At 56.5% G+C, this 17,956-nt stretch overlaps 1 protein-coding gene across 35 annotated transcripts in view; it reads right to left on the bottom strand.

The window, feature by feature from the left end:
• Zmynd8 (zinc finger MYND-type containing 8) overlaps positions 1–17,956 on the bottom strand; it is a 97,764-nt gene that overhangs the window by 62,605 nt on the left and 17,203 nt on the right. For 33 of the 35 annotated variants that reach the window (XM_078052013.1, XM_078052004.1, XM_078052018.1 and 30 more), the window contains one exon: positions 3,314–3,462. In XM_078052013.1, coding sequence (XP_077908139.1) covers positions 3,314–3,462 — 149 coding nt within the window. Of the gene's footprint in view, positions 1–3,313; positions 3,463–3,772; positions 4,150–10,238; positions 10,430–17,956 lie in introns of those variants that run through there. The other 2 variants (XM_078052005.1, XM_078052019.1) reach the window with 2 other exon arrangements.

Here is a 17,956-nt window from a genome sequence, read left to right as displayed (position 1 = left end):
GAAGCAGCCAAGCAGGCAGGTTACAGCCTGTGACATCATGGGACAGTTACAGATCCTGAGAGCACATGTTCTTATTCTCTGCCCTTCCACAGGCTGGCCTGACAAGCAGAGTGGGAAAGACCCTTCCGCTGACTTCTGGAATCTCTTTGTGCACACCAAGAGCCGGCAAACACTTTCCACCAAGAGGTGAGCCTGGCAGGCCACTCGGTCTCTGCTGACAGTGCTCAGCTCTGGCCGTGCAGTGCAGCCACAGAGCTGTGTGCCAATAAAACTTTATAAAAACAGGCTCCTGGGCCACAGGCAGCAGTCGCCGACACCTCGTCTACACCCACCCGAGAACAGGTGCTCTGGACCTGGAACAGGTGCTCTGGACCTGCACTTGTGTGGTGGAGGGGGGGCCACAAGCTCAAATGCCTGCAGAGGCCACTTGGGTGGCACAGAGGAGTGACAGCACCGTGCATCAGCTTTGTCCTGCATTTGCAAAGGAGTGCAGCTGACTGCAAAGCCCGTGAGAGCCACACAGCCCTGGAACCAGCCGGACCCCGGATGGGGAACCCTCCCCAGCCTGGACGTGAGTGGGATGGTGGGCAGAGCCCACGCCAACCTATGGGGTCCCCACCAACTGTTCCAGCGGTTAATATGCTGCCTACTCCAAGCAAGGACTGCTGTGAGAAGTGCTAGTTTGTGTTTTTGTGGGTTAAGGTTCTTCTATTTTATTATATTTTGGTAGTGGGGAGGGAACCCACCTATATGGCAGGCAACAGCTCTACCACTGAGCTACGTTCCCAGCCCAAAATAAAGTATTTTAAAGTTCTTCTTAAATCCTCACCCTGGGGTAGGTGGTAGGATTACTCCACCAGTAATCCCAGAGGCTCAGGAAGCTGAGGCAGGAGGATCCCACGTTCAAAGCCAGCCTCAGCAACTTAGTGAGGCCCTAAGCAAGTCAGGGAGACCCTGTCTCTAAATAAAATATTAAAAATGGCTGGGGATAGTGTTGCTCAGTGGTTAGGCATCCCTGGATTCAATCCCCAATACCAAAAAAAAATAAAAATAATTTTTTTTTAACTCCCCCTGGGGATACAGCTCAGTAGTAGAGCAAATGTTCAGCCTTCAGAAGGCCCTGGGTCTGATGAATACCACCACAGAAAGAAAAAAGTAAAGGGAAAAAAAAAAAAAAAAAAAAGAACAGAAAGCCTCCCTCTAAAAGTCCTGAATCCCCAATACGTGAAAAAGAGACGAAAAAGCGCTGCACTTAAACTTGGCTCAGCTCTTGATGATAACAGGTCTGCATCAAAAATGGAAATGCCGTGACCTGGAAGGATCCTGTGTCCAAGAGGAGCAGCTCCCCCACCTGTGGACACTGGAGAGGACAGGAAGTGTGCTCAGGCCCTGTGTCCCCCGCCCTGGCCCTGCTGTGCCCATGGCCGAGCGCCTTCTGCATCCACGAGTTCCCACCCTGTGTCAGGCCCTGAGGTGACAACAGCCCTGCACACTGGCTCCTTCTCTGAGGCTGCTAGTCCAAAGCGGGGACACCAACTCACAGACACATCAGTTGGTCATGAGGTTTCTGTGCCCCAGAAACGGTCTTCACACAGGTAAGAAGGCAAAGCAGCAAAGACCCGAGCGGCTGGGCTTCCAGAGAAAGAACTGTGAGCGGATCCTTAGAGGACAGTGGGGACTCCCACAGTGGGTGTGCGTGGGTGTGCGTGGGTGTGCGTGGGTGTGCGTGGGTGTGCGTGGGTGTGCGTGGGTGCACGGGCAGAGGGAGGGGACAGGAAAGGACAGCTTCCGGCCAGGAAGGACATCTGCTCTCAGGACTCCCTGGGAACTGGGAAGGGAGTGCTGCTCAGGAAGCCAACTGTGGTTTCATGAAGGCTGAGGGTTATCTGACGGCCATTTTCTTTCTAATAGCTCTGAGATGGCTCCGGGGCGACTGCAGCAGGTCCTCACCAGCTTCTGGGACAGAAGGAGCAATTCAATCTCTATGTTTTCAACTGTAAAATGTGACGCACACGGCCCTTCCTGACACAGACATTCAGACTGACACAAATGTTTGCCACAGCAGGTGACCTGGGGCAAACACTGCTTCGGTATCATCATCAACACTTTTTATTTCCAAGTATTTTTTTCCAAGAGCCCCTGAAAACACACGTGGGACCCCCAGTTGCTCCTCCTCCGACGGGATCCCTAACTGGCAAGGCAGCCACCAGCCCCAGGCAGCTACCAGCCCCAGGCAGCCACGTCACTTTAAACAGAATGGAAAAGGCCAAGTTGCTCTCTGACACTGGTCCACCTCGAGGGCTCACGAGCCCCACGTGACAGTGTCGGCGGCAGACCGCGGAGCCTAGGACACTGCCACAGAAACAGCCTGGCTCCCAGGTCGAGCGTCAAATCATACTCTGCTCTTGCCCTGTGCGTCAGCTCCACGAGTCTCCTTGACAGCCCCGGGGCGTGCCCAACCCCGAGAACGAGGAAACCAGACTCCCGGAGGTCCTCGTGCCCACAGTCACAGGCCCGAGGCAGAGCTGGCAGTTCACTCTGTAATTTTGAGAATGAAAATAGATTTGCGCTGGACACACGCCTCTCCCAGGCCGGGCCCTTAACCCTGGCAGGGCTCTTCCCGTGAAGGCAGCAATCTCGTTTGCTTCCACCCGCCATCCCAGGGCCCACTGCAGGGCCCGACAGTGCGCAGAACAGACGAGCCGGGTCGCCAGGAACCGCAGCCCAAGAACCACTCAAGGCCTCCTGACCTCGCAGTCCACACAGGGGTGGACACAGAGCTCTCACGCCCCCTATCTGGAATGTCTAAGCTGCACTAGAGAATTTTAGAGCCAGAAGGTTCCCGAGGTGAGCCCCAGGATGGGGAAGAGGTTTCCCAGCCCCTGACAGTCCTGTCAGCCAAGGGGACGGGGAGCCTGTGCTCAGGGGAAGGGGAGGTGACCCTTGGGCCACGCCTCTACCAGGGGCCCACACGCTTCATTTTACAGATGAGAAAACGAGACGGGCAGGGAGCTGTGTCGCCCAGCATGGCCAGCAGGGGAAACAGTCCTCAGCGTAGGGAAACGTGAAGCCAGGGAGAAGCCCGGCCCCGAGAACAATATCCTCATCTCCTCTGGGTCACTGCTCTGTCCCCAAACAGATCTGAGAACCCGCTGGGCACCTCCACAGCCCCTCTGAGCTGCCCTTTCTGCACATGCAAATGGCAGGCAGCGCCAGGGCAGCCTGCTGAACAGATGCCAAGCCCGGCCCCGAGGAACGGAGCACGGCTGCCCGCTGGCGGCCCATGCCACGCCGCGCCCGGCCGCGGCCTTACCTGCTCCTTGCTGTTGCTGCTCAGTAAGCCGGGCTTCTTTTTCTTTTTAATGGGGCTTGTCGAGGTGTCCTGCGGCGAGTGGCCATTGGAAGAATGTGGGGGGCTGGGGAACTTTCTTTTCTGGGCTGTTCTGTCTGCAGAGCCAGGATCTGAAAGAGACACACGGGACCACACATTTTAAAGCACCAGGGTGGCCAGGGTCCCACAGGAGGGTAAGTGTGATGGGGTGCATTTTTCCTCCAACTCAAGGTCATTTGCAAGTATACTCCTCCTCCTAGAATATACCTGCCCCTCCTTTTTGTTGTCCTAGGTCAAGGTCAAACAGTCTTTCTTCGATGTGCGTGACTTTTTTGAGGGGGAGGGTACTATGGATTTAACCCAGGAGCACTCTGCCACGGAGCTACATCCCCAACCCTTTTTTAAAATTTTATCTTGAGACAGGGACTTGCCCAGGCTGACCTTGACCTTGTGATCCTCCTGCCTCAGCCTCCCAATGAGCTGGGATTACAGGCGTGAACCACCACTCTCCACTCCTACGTGATGATATCTTTATCAAATCTTGGTTGGTTGCCAAAACAAAAAAAGTTCAGAGCCCACAGGCCGCGACAACACCAGATAAAGTGAGCAACGATCCCACGTCGGGGTGAGAATGAGCCTCCACCTTGCACACTCATCACCGTTCTGACTGTGTCCCTGTTGACAAGGCCGCAACCAAGCTCCTAGGAGGCGTCACATAGGCACCGGGCGCTGTTTGCATGCCCAAGAACTTCTTTTCCACACCCACAACAGTGGCCAATCAGGAAACGATGAAAGGCAGGTCACCAAGGCCACACACCAGGGCAACGACAGCACCTTGCTCTGTGCAGAAAAGGAGCGCTGCTGTGTATGCTCACAGCTGACAAAACAGAAGGGGTAAAAAGAATGACCCTGCCCACCGGAAAGTTCTCCCGGCTGTCAGCAGTGGGCACTCTGAGACCTTCCTCCCAAGAAATCAATACAAATTACATTCTTATTGATCCTCGCCTGAGAAGCACCAGCCCCCCTCTTACCAGACCCCCCTCGTTTCCAGCCTCCCTCCCAGTCAGTGTCTCGGTGCATCCTTCTACCACCATCCACTCAGTCTTCACCTGCGAGGACCAGAGTCCATCGCATGCCCCAAGGTGGCCTCCTGGGTTATGGACAATAGAGGCGCAGCTCGGGACAGCTGGCATCCCGAAGAGCAAAAGCTACAGACACCGGAGAGCGGAGAGCAGACAGCACAGCCCACGCACCAGGCTGGGACGGGATGTGAGATACAGGAAGATGGCGATCTCGAAAGATGTTCCTCCTGCAGCTCGCCACCGGGCAGGTCTGGGCACGCACACCACCCTGCGCCATCTCCCGCCTCCAGGGGAGGTGGACTGGTCCAACATCGCCCAATGCAAGGCCTCCCTGTGATTTGGGAGGGTGGGCAGCCTCTAGCGGGTGCACAAGGCCTGACCATGAGCGGACTCTCCTGCCTCACCACCAGGCTTCCAGAAAGTTCTGAACCCATGATCGGCAGACCAGTGATGAGAGGAAATTCAGTGCTAACCACAGGTGTCCTGAGGGTTAAGAGCCCCGGGTCTGGGGGAGCACCCCACAGACACCAAGTGGAGGCCCAGAAAGCCCAGGGGGTTGCCCCCAAGGCACAGGAGTCAGTTAGTGAGAAAGCTAAAGGACAGAACCCGGGACAGGGAAAACGGCTTTCCCAGAAGGGTCCTCTCCACTGCCCGACAGGAAAACTCCCTCTCTCCACACGGCCTGGCTCCACAGTCCCCACCGTGGGTTGTGCCCAGAACTGGACAACTTATGTGTCCACGAAGAGCCAGTCCACAGACACCATGGAATGCTCCAGCCCTTGAGAAAGACAGGCAGCCAGGCGCCGTGACCCACACCTGTCATCCCCAGTGACTCGGGAGGCTGAGGCAGGAGGATGGCAAGTTCAAGATCAGCCTCCGCAACTTAGTGAGACCCTGTCTCCAAGTAAAAATTAAAAAGGGCCGGGGATGTGCGAGGCCCTGGTGTGTTCCCTAGCACTGCAAAATAGAAAGGATCCAAAGGGCACCTCCCCATGAACTGAGATTGTCAAGCTTCAGTGCCTCGTTGTAAAAGCAACAGGTATCCAGCACATTAAGGGACCTGTAAGGATGTGCCTGTGCATCCTCAGAAGACTCTCACATGAACACAAAAGCTCAGCAGGGCTCTACATGGGGACAGGTGGCCGCCTTGGAAGGAGACCTGTAGGGACCTGTATACCTCTGTGTATTGTATTCACTATGTGCCTGGATGACTTTATCAAAATAAGGGAGATTAAAAGTATTTATAAAGTTCAGTTACACATTTAAAAAGAAAGAAAAAAAGCAGCAGGTGCGAACCAAAGTCCCTGATGAACGAAGGAGGCCCAATTCAGGATAAAAACATCCCAGGTGGATAAAGTTGGGACTGGATTGAGAACCACAGAAGGCGCTTGGGATTTGTGCTACACGACTCTAGTACACCCCCATACTCTGCTCAAGTGTCAGAGTATTAAAGTTTAAAAAAGGTGTTTTGAGCCAGGAGTGGTGGTGCACACCTGTTATCCCATTGACTCAGGAGGCTGAGGCAGGAGGATCACAAGTTCAAAGTTAGCCTCCAAACTTTACAAGATCTTGTCTCAAAAAATAAAAAGGAGCCGGGCCCGGCTGCACACGCCTATAATCCTAGCAGCTCAGGAGGCTGAGACACGAGAATTGAGAGTTCAAAGCCAGCCTCAGCCATGGCGTGGTGAGGCGCTAAGCAACTCAGTGAGACCCTGTCTCTAAATAAAACAGGGCTGACATGTGGGTCAGTGGTCAAGTGCCCACCCCCACCCCCGGCCCCGAGTTCAATCCCCAGAACTAAATAAATAAATAAATAAATAAGCAAATAAAAAGATTAAAAGGGGCTGGGGTGTAGCTCAGCGGCAAAGCACCCCTGGGTTCCATCCCAGCCACACAAAACACACACAGAGAGCGCCATCAGGCGAAGGCTTTGGTTGGTGTGTTTTCAAGTGTATGGGGAGAGAAGAAAAGCTCACCCGTGGGAGAGGGAGGGAGGTTTCTCAGGAGGACCTTGGAAGGGAAGCTCATCCTCACTGCAGGGACCACCCAGCACCTGCCACTCATTTCCCTCAGGCCCAGACACACAGGGTCTGGTGATGGGACCAGCCCAGCCAGTGCTCAGGTGGCCGCCGGGGCCGGGGCAGCGCCAGCTCCCCCTGGCACCGTTATCTCTGTGACTGAGGTCCCCTGGGGTGAGGGTGAGCAGCAGCAGGAGCAGCCGCAGCAGCAGCACCTGAGAATACACTAGAAATGACCATCTGGGGCCCTGCTCTGGGTCTACAGGGTCAGAAACTCTGGGGCAGGGCCCAGCCGCCCTCTTCAACGGCCTTCCAGGGCTAAGAGGCGCCCAGTCTGAGATGCTCTGGGTGGTGTGGGGGGGGGGCACTGTGAGGTCTCGGGCCTGGGGAGGCATCTCCCCCACCTCCCATCACCCTGCGGGGGCTGGTCTGGGGCTCCACAAACAGAGCCAGGCCAGGTGACCAGGCCCGAAAATGAGGCGACATCACAAAGACCCTAGGAAGTGTCTTCCCCTCTCAGGGGCTCAGCACCTGGTCTGTAAAGTGGGGAAGGAAGAAAGAAAGGGACCCTGGAGCCCACCACCAACCCAAGGCGCGTCCTGCACCCAGACTCCACTCCCCGGGCCGAGCGGCCACAGCCTACTCAGGCTTCTCAGAAGTGTCCTAGAGATCAAGACCACGGGGCCCGAAGACCTCAAAGTCCCTCTGGGACTTCAAAATCCTTTAATGCCACGAACAACACCAGAGATCAATACTGCCCTCAACCATTTAGAGCGCCCCACGCAGGTTTGCCCAAGCCCACCAGGACACCAGGAGGAAACGGGGTCCTGCACTGTGGAAGGACGGGTCTGGCCCAGGGTCACCACACTGAAGAGTATCCCCAACTTTCCAGTCTCATCAGAACATATAAACCCCAATTGTGGGGGCTGGGGTTGTAGCTCCAGTGTTGGAGCACTTGCCTGGCATGTACGAGGCCCTGGGTTCGATCCCCAGCACCACATACAACTAAACCAACAAAATGAAGGTATGGTATTCATGGATAACTAAAAATATTTTTAAAAACATAAATAAATAATTTAAAAAAAAAAGGGCAATTGTCTGCGGTTACAAAGGCCCCGATTCCCCCCAGAGTTAATGAGAGTTGAGTGGCTGTATCCAAGGGGCAGAAATTTAATAGCCCCCAATCAGCAGACACATCTGGCAAGAGCAGGGCCTTCCGTGAAGGCTCCTCACGAGGCAGAAACCCCAGGAAACGTCCAGACCCCACACCCTTCAGAGGTCGGAGATGGCGGTCAGCTCTGACGCAAGCCCTTGGCTGAGACCAGGCCTCGGGTGGTGACAAGATGGTGGTAGGAATCTGGCTGTCGTCATGGTAACGAAGCCACCACAGGGAGCTTTTCCAAAAGGCTGAGTCAATTTTTTTCCCTCCTTTAATGATTTCATTCTGACGGGGCCGTATTGCTAAGCACATTTCATCCACGAACTTGGAAGGATGACCAACAGCCACCTGGACTGCGGCGCAGGGAAGGGTTCACCTTTGACCTGAAGGGTTTCTGGGTTCTGTTTCGGTCTGGGTTTTCCTGGCCACTTTCTCTGGTGACTCTATGGGGCTGGCCCACCAGCAACCCTGGGCCCCTACCCGCCCTCCAGGTAGGTCTGGCCTGGGAGGGATCATGCGGGTGAACCGGGCCGGGGAGGGCCATGGTGATGACTCTGGGAAACGTCTTGGCCCGCAACAGGAAGCAGCACACGTTTCCCGGCTGGTGACACTTCCCCAAGATCTTCAGAATACGGGAAGTCTCCTGGGTACCAAGAGCCAAGCATGTGATGAGACCTAAGTGGGAACCACCAGAAACAACCCTGCCCGCCACTGCCCGGCCACGCCGTGACTTGAGGGGATCCATGCTCCAAGCAGGCCTGGCTCTGAGCCTTCCTGAGCCGCAGGTATTAACAGCCAAGACTGTCCTTTGTCACATGCAATAAGCACAAGGCACCATTTAAAAGGCTTCCCTGGGGTTCCCTCCAGGTCACTTGTCCAAGACGGCACAGCTGCTGAGGGGCAGGCAGGGAACTGAACCCAGGCAGCTGTGCCGGCTCTGAGGCCCACGCTGCCAGCCCTGGCACCCCAGGACCTCGCCCCAGCAGGGCCTCACCCTTGGCTCTGAGCGCGAGGACTCGCTAAGTTAGGGCGCAGGGTTGAACAGGTGGCTCTCATTTTGCTTTTGTTTTTGTTTTTCCCCAACAGCTGTGGGGGCAGGGAAGGTCCCACCAGGAGCTGCGGGAACTGGGCGACGGTGGCACCTTTCTCTCCAACCACAGTCACCCAGGAGCACATTCACCTTCGGATCTTCCAACGGTGGCATCAGAACTGCTGGGTGCTACAAAAGAGGCTGGGGGCTCCAGGGTCACCTCCCCTCCCTTCCCTGTCTCCACCGAGGCCTCCCAGACAGGCCACGCCAGGCACCCTGTCCCCACCCACGCCCAGGGCCTGAGTCAGCACTGGATGCTCTCCTGGGTCTCGGAAATGACACATATTACAGGGAATGGTCGCCTCCCTCCAGGGGAAGGGCTGAAGCGCCAAGTCCCAGGCCTCCTGTTTCTGTGGGTGTTACATTTCCTTAACGACGTCTGCACAAGCCTGCTGGGGCCTGCATGCGAGATAAGTGGGACACGCATGTCCACCACCGCATGTCCACCACCGCAGCAGGGTACCCTGGGCAAACTGGAACAACTGGTCATCCTACAGAGTAGAGGCACCAGGTCGTAGATGACAAAGACAGGCGGTCAGGAAACTGCTCTCTGGCATTAACAGCCTCCAGAACATAGTTCTGCTCTCCCCAGCACTGTGACCACGAGGAAGCGACTCAGCCTCTCTGGGCTATTCTGGAAGATGGAGATAAGGGCAGAGTCACCAAAGGAGGAGATGAGTCGATTTTGCTCAGCTTTCAGGAGAAGACTGGGCACAAAGTGAGCTCAATCAAGGAACTATCTCAATCATTGCTCCTTCTCTTCCTCCTCTTCCTCCTCCTCCCCACCACCACCCTGACCCCAAAGCAGAGCATGCCTTCTCCAAAGTGCATGTTAAATCAACCCCACAAACAGTTCACAGTTATCAAAGACACCAGTCCATGGAATGAGCCAGGATGGATTTCTGCATTTCAATCAGACCATAAAAATGCAGGACTCCTGGTAACAGCAGCGGAGGAGGTCAGAGGAGGCCGGCAGGGCTCAGACAGCTCTCGGTGACCATGGCCCTCGCCCAGCCCACCACAAACGGGACCACCCGCAGCTGCCCTCCCAGAAGCAGTGAGGTGGAGCCCGGCTGATCACTTCCAAAGCAGCTGCCCTCCTGGGACATGGAGCAGGGACCCAAGCAGCCTCCCACTGCAGGAACCTTGGGGCCTCCACGAGGAGCAAATACATCGTTTTAAAAAAAAGGCCCGGAATTTCCTCCTGGCAGAGAGCAGGAATCAGGGCAAAGGAGGGGGGCCGGGAGGGAAACTGTCCTTAGAGCAAAGAAAGTTGAGCCTCGAGGAGCATGTGAGTCCCCACAGACTGGGGCAGAGCCACGGGAACCCGTGGGGAGCACGGCGCCCGCCCCCCTGGGCCCGCCAGGTCAGAGGACAGCGGCCTCCTCCGCGGCCCTGGTGGCTCCTCCAGGACGCCCTGGGTGACGGGAGCTTCCCACCCAGAACCAGGAGACGGAGTGAAAGGGAAAACAAGGCAGCGGGATAAGAGGGTCACTTCCCCGGCGTCTCGGGCACCGCGACCCAAACAGAGCACAGGAATCGGGGAGGGCACACTTACCGGCCATGGAGAAAGCCTGGCTTCTCCGAGGGCCTGGCCTGGCCTTCTCCAAAGACACAGAGGCTTGCTCTGCAGACATTCCTGCTTCCGGTTCCTCGGCAGCCTCTCCCAGGGGGAGGAGGAAGAAGCAGAGGACAGGCTAAGAGTCACCACTTAGCAGGCCAGCCCTGGTCCTGGACACATGAGGTCACCTGGTGGGGCAAGGACACCGTCACCTCTCTGCGACCAGGCCATCTGCGGCAGAGGCTTGCCTTCATGTCCCTGAGCCTTCGCCTCTGATTTATCACCCTCGACAGCAGCACAGCCAAGCTGCAAGTCCTCGGTGCAGTGCACCAAAGGGCCATTTATTCAGGTGAAGGTGAATAAACACAAGGAGTCGGAGTTGTGCTGCAGGCCAGGAGTGAGGAGGGGAAGGGGACCGCGGGCAGTGCCTGGTGTTTTCAATGTGCTTTCAATTGTCTTAATAATTGCTCCAATTGCCTCTGAGTTCTGATGCGCTTCCTGGAAGGCAGGAGCCCATCCTGGTGCGGGAGGAGTGACCTGTCCCTGCACAGCCTCCCCCACCCCACACACAGGGCAGACTGGGATCAAAGGGCAGTTGGAATGAAGAGGTGGACCTGCTTCTACCCAGGGAAGGGGCTGGTTTCCAAAGGGCTTCTGTTTCCAGCTCAGCAGCCTGAGCGACCTCACTTCTCCTTGGAGCTGGACTGAGGCCCTGGGGGAGGAAGAGCGAGAGCAGCGGCCAGGGATCTCCTGCTGCAGAACCAACTCCATGCAATTTACCAAGAGGCAGAGCCCAACCTGCTCCAGGAAAGCACTGGCCCCCCGCCCCTCAGAGGCCAGGCCTCGAGGCCACTGCAACATGGCACACAGAGGGCAGCCAGCCACCTGGGCCAGACCACACAGGGAATGCGGAGGAACCGGTTGCCTCGGGCCGGCCCAAGGCCGCTGGCTCTGCTGGCAGAGACCCATGTGCGTGATTCACACGGCTGCAGGGACTCTGTGCCACCCCCACCGCGCAGCCGGGCTTCTGGGAAGCTCAGGTGCCCCACGCTTTCAGACGGGGCAGTGGGAGCCGTGGCGGCGCGAGGGCCCGTTCAGACACAAAAAGGCGATTCTGTGGCGGCTGCAGCTGAAGCCCAGAAGTGGGTCTGGGAGAAGAAAGGGGAAGAAAGGCCCCTCAGAATGGAGGGGATGGAGGCCCAGGAGCCGCCGGGGAGCCCGGCAGTGCTCCGCAGGCCTCTGGGAAGTCCCTTAATGAAGACAAGAGCAGGCTGACCAGGAAGAAGGACAGCCCTCCTCTGGGGAAGGGAGGACTTCAGACGCAGAACATCGCCCACATTTCATGGAGCGGGGGGGGGGGGGGGGGGGGGGAGGCTTCCGTCCCCGGGACCCCAGTGGGCGAGGCCGAGATGCCCTTCCTACTGCCCACGGGCGAGGCGCACTCAGAGCGGGCACCAGGGCAGCCACTGCAGCGTGGCCATGGGAGCCCAAGACAGTGCCCACCCACGGGGGAGTGGGACGCAGAGCATCGCGGGGCGCCCACATGGTGGGATGCAGAGACGCATCTGTGTGCTGTCAGGGCACAAAGGCCTCAGAAACCAGGCAGCCACAAGACCCAGGTGCAGGAGGGGCCAGGCACGCGCTGGGTTGGCCAAGACCTAGGACACTCAGTAAGTGCTGGGCCCCTGAAAGCTGTGACACTTTAAGTGGGGGATGGGGACAACAGATTGATGGAACTCTCAGGACATGCCAGGTGCTCCTACCCCGATCTGTATCCCCAGGATCCAGTATCCAGCAGGAGCTCAGGGCAGCCCTCCCCCAACCGCACATCCATCCAGGGGCCACCGTTAAGGGACTCAGATGTTTAAAACAGTGTGGAACAGAGGTCACCAAGTGGGTCCCCCCAGGACACCCAGCAGCAATGTCTGGAGATAACTTTGGTAATTGCCAAACCCCTCAGAAACCCCATTTTATTGATACGGTAGACAAAGAGAGGGGCTGCTACTGGCCTGTGGTGGACAGACACCAGGGACTCAGCCAAACACCCCACAGGAGGGCCCCAGGACAGACTGATCAGGTCCATAATGTCCACTGTGCTGGGAAGCCCGGTATCAAGGACCTTCCGGTGAGCCTGCAGGAGGCCTAACCCTGAGTAAACATGCCACCTGCTGCTGCAACCCGCCTGGCCAGGCCTGGGCTGAGGACACCCAGCGTCTCACCTGCATTTCAAAGGGAAGAAAACAAAGGCCACAGTCACTCACAGATAGTCACCAAGCAACTCCAGATATCCAGGCCACCAGCATCAGGGGAGGGCCAGCCCTCCAGGGAGGAGGGCCAGAAACAAACAGCTGCCTCCCGCGGAACAGGGGGAGGGGGGGATTTTCTAAATAAGAATCTACTTACTTCCAACTCACCACAGTTTTGGGAGACAGTAGGTTCTCAGAAACCCCATTTTATTGACACGGTAACTGAGGCCCAGAGGAATGGGTCACATGGTCACATGGCTAGTAAATTCAAAATGACTGACTGCATTCTAGACAAAAAAATTTTAAAAAGAAACATCAGGAATGTGTGATTATGTATGGGAGGAAGGTATAGCAAGGGAAGTACTTCTCTATCTTCTTTTTGTACAGGGCTCATACATTTCTCCGCTACTTTAAGAATCCTCCACCTCCCAGGGTGCAGGGAGTGTGGTGCCTCAGGCCTGATCCCAGGAAATCAGGAGGCTCAGGCAGGAGGACTGCAAGCTGGAGGCCAGCCCGGGCAACCTAGCAAGACCCTGTTTCAAAATCAGAAGGGCAGGGCTAGAGGGCTTGCCCGAAACATGCAAGACCCTGGGTCTGATCCCCAGTGCTGGGAAGGAAGGCAGAGAGCAGGGAGGGAGGGAGGGAGGGAGGCAGGGTTAGGATGACAGGTCTGTAGGGTGCCTGGCACCTAAAAGGTGCTCAGCAAAGGGTGCTCCTGCCCCACCATCACTTCTGCCCGTTCATTCCAACCTTCTTGGCTGCCACTTTCCAGTCCCATGACTATCCAACCACCGGCTGGTCTGCTGGCCTCCACAAGACCAGGCACATCCTGCTCCAGCCCTCGTCTGAGAGCCTCTTATCAAGACCTGCAGCGCCCCCAGGGAGCAGTGGCCCCCTTTCTGCTGCTCAGACGAGCCATTTGCACATGGATGCGCCTCCATCTAGAATGTTCTCTGCCATCTTTTCCATACTGGCCAACTTCGGCTTTGGGCTCAAACACCAGCTCCCAGAGAGGCCTTCCCTGACCACCCTGGCCTCAGCCTCCTCACCGCAGTGTCCAGAAGTTGTGGCGTATTTCCTGGGTCGCCGTCCCTCCCTGAGGACTACCAAGTTACTTTCTGCCAGGGGTGGTGGCACAGCTTGTCATCCCAGACGCTCAGGAGGCCGAGGCAGGAGGATTATAAATTCAAAGCCAGTCTCTTAGCGAGGCCCAGAGCAACTCAGTGAGACCCCGTCTCTAAGTAAAATACCACAAAGGCCTGGGGATGGGGCTCAGTGGTTCAGCACCCACGGGTCCAATCTCTGGGACCAAAAATAAAATAAATAAGTAAAATAAGTGATTCTCCTCCTTTGCCAGTTCCCTGGCTGACTGTGTCTCCTCCTGATTCCATCTCGGCATGCCTGTCCTTGCCGCAGTCCACAGCTGGGCACACAACCTGGCCAGGTGCCCCCAGACACATCTGGACGACCAGGTTAGGACCAGAGGGGCGCCAGCCACCTGGACACTCCAGGTTGTCTTCCCAGCATCAGGAATGTCTTCAGCCAATCCAGAAGAGCAGGATTGTGGAGGCAACAGCCCAAAGGGGCCCTGAAAACAGGAAATTGCCCTCTGCACAGTCACAGGGCCATTGGGGCCCATTTCCCCCTAAAAGAAAGGGATTAAGAGAGGATTTATACCCTGAATGTGTCAGGGCTGAGCTCAGACTCACCACTGGAAGACCAAGGTGGGGGACTGGGGAGGCTTCCTGGCCCCCCACTTCCCACTCCTCCCACATCTTGGGGAGAGCTATTGTTCCGGAGAATCAGGGGCAGTAAACAGAGAAGTGACTTTCCCCGGGGAAAACACACTCCCTGCCAGGAGACCGCAGGCCCCAGAGGCCCCAGCCTCCCTGCCCTTTGTCTTAGGGCCTTTTAAGTCTGAAGCTCTCGGTGGGGACACCTCCCAGGGTCCTCAGCCACCGGGATTCTCAGTTCTGCACCTGCATGGTGAAGCCTCCTGCAGCCAGGACAAGGCCAAAGTGGCCTTTCAGGCCTGTCTCCCCATCCGGCCCCCTGGGCAGGAGTGAGAGTCAACCTCCTTCCTGCCTCCGCTGGGCCTCCTCAGCCTGGCGAAGCGTCCGCGGCCCCCAGACTTGGTCCAGATTTCAGATGCCCACCTACCCTACCACACAGTCCCTCGCTCTTCACAGCCGACTATTTCTGGCCCCACAAAAATAGCCACCTGGTTTGAAAGATGGTCCCCAAAGACTGAAGTGCCAGGAAGGGAATGAGGCTCACGGGGAGGAGGAGGTGACAAACCAGGTAACAAGGGAACCAGTGACCCAGGATGGCCCCACCGGCACTCAGGCCAGGGGAACCCCCAGCAAGGCCTGGGGTGGTGGCCAACAGAGGCCCCCACAGCTGGACATCACTATTCTGAAATTCTTAAATTGGCAGCTGGGCACAGTGGCACAGGCCTGTGATCCCAGAGACTCAGGCGCTGACGGAGGCCGGCCTCGGCATCTTGGCAAGATCCTCAGCAACTTATTGAGACAAAAAGGGTTGGGGACCTGGCTCAGCAGTCAGGCACCCCTGGGTTAGACCCCCAGTACCCAAAATAATTAATTAATTGATTTGATTTTTAAAAATTGGCAGAAACTAGGGCTAAGGTGCAGCTCAGCGGTACAACACCAGCCTAGAACACGCGAGACCCCCGGGTTCAATCCTCAGCACCAAAGAAAACGAGAAAGAAAGAAAAGTCGAATGTAAATTTTAAAACCAGATGTGAAGTCACCAAATCAGGCCCTGAAGGGCCCCCACTCCACACAGAGCACTGGCCACGGCTGCCCCTCAGGTGGGACTGCAGACTCCCTGGTGGCCAGTCTGCACTGTTAGCGGCTCACGGGGCAGGGAGAAAAAGTGGAGGCCAGAGAAGCGGGACTGGGGGAGACGGAGTGGGGGTTCAGGTTCAGCCTCCTGGGATCTGAACAGGTTTGTCTATACACGGGGCGGGAGTCCAGATACAAGATACCACTATTAACAATGGTCACCTGCCAAAAGAGGGGTCTTCGCTTTTTCTCTGAGCGGTTTGACTTTTTGCAAGGAGATCTACGCTGATTTTATTGTAATTGGGAAGGAAAAACCCAACAAGCCATTTTTTTCCCTTAAAGTTGATTTTAATTCTAGGAAGACACCCTTCATTGAAAAAGGCATGTACTCAGCAGGTACTATGAGGTGACCACCCCACAGTCAGGAGATGCAAGGGCTGGGCCTCTGGGATGCAGGGACAGGAAGCAGGCCTACCGCCCTCCCCCCACCCCCACCCCCACCCCCCAGCAGGGACAGGAAACACACCCAAAGCAGGGAAGGCAGGAGGCCAGGAGAGGCAGATGGCTCTCCACCCCCCTGAGAAACCTCGGTTGGGGTCTGGCAAAAGGCAGTTGCTCAGGACCTGGGCAAGAAATGCCAACTTGGGAAGATGGGAAGAGAGATCTCATCAAGCAAAATGTCGACTCAACACAGGCGGAGTATCCACCCGGCCCTGGGCCCGGCTGTGTGCGTCCCCCTCCGAGCCCGGCTCAGTTCACAATGAGCCCATTCACCTCTGGAGCCACGGAGGAGGGTGGCCGGACAGCGCTTGCTAAATGGCGGCCCTGTTCTGGGTCTCTTCTGCATCTGTGCGGTCCACTATGGCGGCCTCCAGCCCCGCCGGGCTGCTGTGCACGTGAAGCGGGGCTAGGACCGAGATCTCAGGAAAGGGGTCTGGTTTTGCAAACTGTGAATCAAACACTGCCATCCTGTGGCTGCCATATTGGGCAGCAGGAGCTGGACGGGAAGACCCAGACAGGCCACAGGCAGGCCCCTCCCCATCGGCCGGAGGGTTTGGAAGGTGAACTCAGGCCTAGAGAGGTGGACCGGGCCTTGCCTTTCAATCCTCCTTTAGTCTAGCTTGAAACTTCTCAGACCTTTAGTAAGCCTAAGAATTTCCGATCAAAACGGATTCCCTTCCTGGGCCATTTAATCACTTTCAAGAGTGACACTGTGTGAATCAGGGCTCAGGAGGGAGGGCCTGGGTCTCGTGGGATCTGGAAGACCAGAGGAAGGTGTCCTCAGGGAGAGGCAGCCTGGAAGGAGCTGAAGGGCGGCTCAGTAAGGACGCATCACAGGACCACAGGCGGCCAGTCTGCAGAGCCCTGCAGGGCGTCTGCCTCTGCACCCCCCAATCCGCAGCAGCCCTCAAGCAGGAGAGTTGAACACCTGGATTTGTGTGTTAGAAAGAGCTCAGCAGAAACAGCATGTCCAGACGGAAAGCAATCAGAGGGAAGGGACCATGTCCAACAGTCCCACGTCCCAGCACACAGAACAGACACCTGAGCCAGGGAAGTATTTCCAGGCACTGGATTACGCTAAAAACCCAGCCAAAAGGATCAAAGTTCCATCCATCAGATAGACAAAGTTCAGTCATTCATTCAAAATAAAGATTCATTGCACACCACCTACGACAGGCACAGTACTAGTTAAGAGGATGGGCCCAAACAACAGGCAGAACTCTTCCTCTCCTAGAGCTTTAAATGATGGGGCGGGGAGGGGCGTCAAGGAGAGAAAGGGGAGGAGAGAGTTTCCAGGTATGAGCAAAGGCCCTGTGGCCAGCAGTGACTCTTTCAAGGATCTGTAAGGTGGAGTGTGAATGAAGAAGAGGGGAATACAGGGAGTAAGGAGGCCAGTGAGGTGGGCAGGAAGATGGGCAGGGGCAGTGCATGAGGATTGGAGGACGGAGACCTTCACCCGAAAAACCAAGGAGAGCAGGGGGTGTAGGTCAGTGGTATAGAACAAGGGGTGGGATTTGCTTTTCTTGACCTAGAACTGCGTGGTCCTCAAAGTCCTGTGAGAAGGCGTGTCCAGGATGGAATCGAGGCACACCCCGGACAGCAGAGGCGGGGATCGATCAGGCTGCTTCTTCATGTCTGTGCAATGCTGATCTCCAGGTTCCTAGGAGTGCAGCGGGGGTCCCCAGGAGGCTGAAGGGGACCTTGGGGACCTACAGCACTGCACTCACTCCCACCACAAGCCATGTCCTTCCCGAACGTGCTCCCTATGTCACTGGTAAAGGATCCACTATAGGAGCCAGCTCCCAAGGCACAGACCTGTGGTCCAGCTCCTCAGGGGGTCGAGGCAGGAGAACGGTTCAAGACCACCCTCGGCAACACAGCGAGACCCCATGTCAAAAGAAGAGAAAAAAAGTCCACTGTCGCCAAACGAAGTAGAGGTGGAGTCCAACAACCCGAAACCCAAGATGCTCTAAAATCCGACACTTTTTGTGCCAACGTGACATCACAAGCGGAAAATTCCACACCCGGTCTCATGTGACAGGTCAGTCGCAAGAGAGGCCCACTAAAGATACTGCTCAAGATGAGCGACAGGCCACTTGTGGACGATGCGCAGGAAACGGTGATGAACTCTGTTAGACTCTGTTTAGACTCGGGTCCCGTC

Source organism: Ictidomys tridecemlineatus, chromosome 5, assembly GCF_052094955.1.
Source record: "Ictidomys tridecemlineatus isolate mIctTri1 chromosome 5, mIctTri1.hap1, whole genome shotgun sequence".
Lineage (NCBI taxonomy): Eukaryota > Metazoa > Chordata > Mammalia > Rodentia > Sciuridae > Ictidomys > Ictidomys tridecemlineatus.
This window is presented reverse-complemented; position numbering and strand designations above follow the sequence as displayed.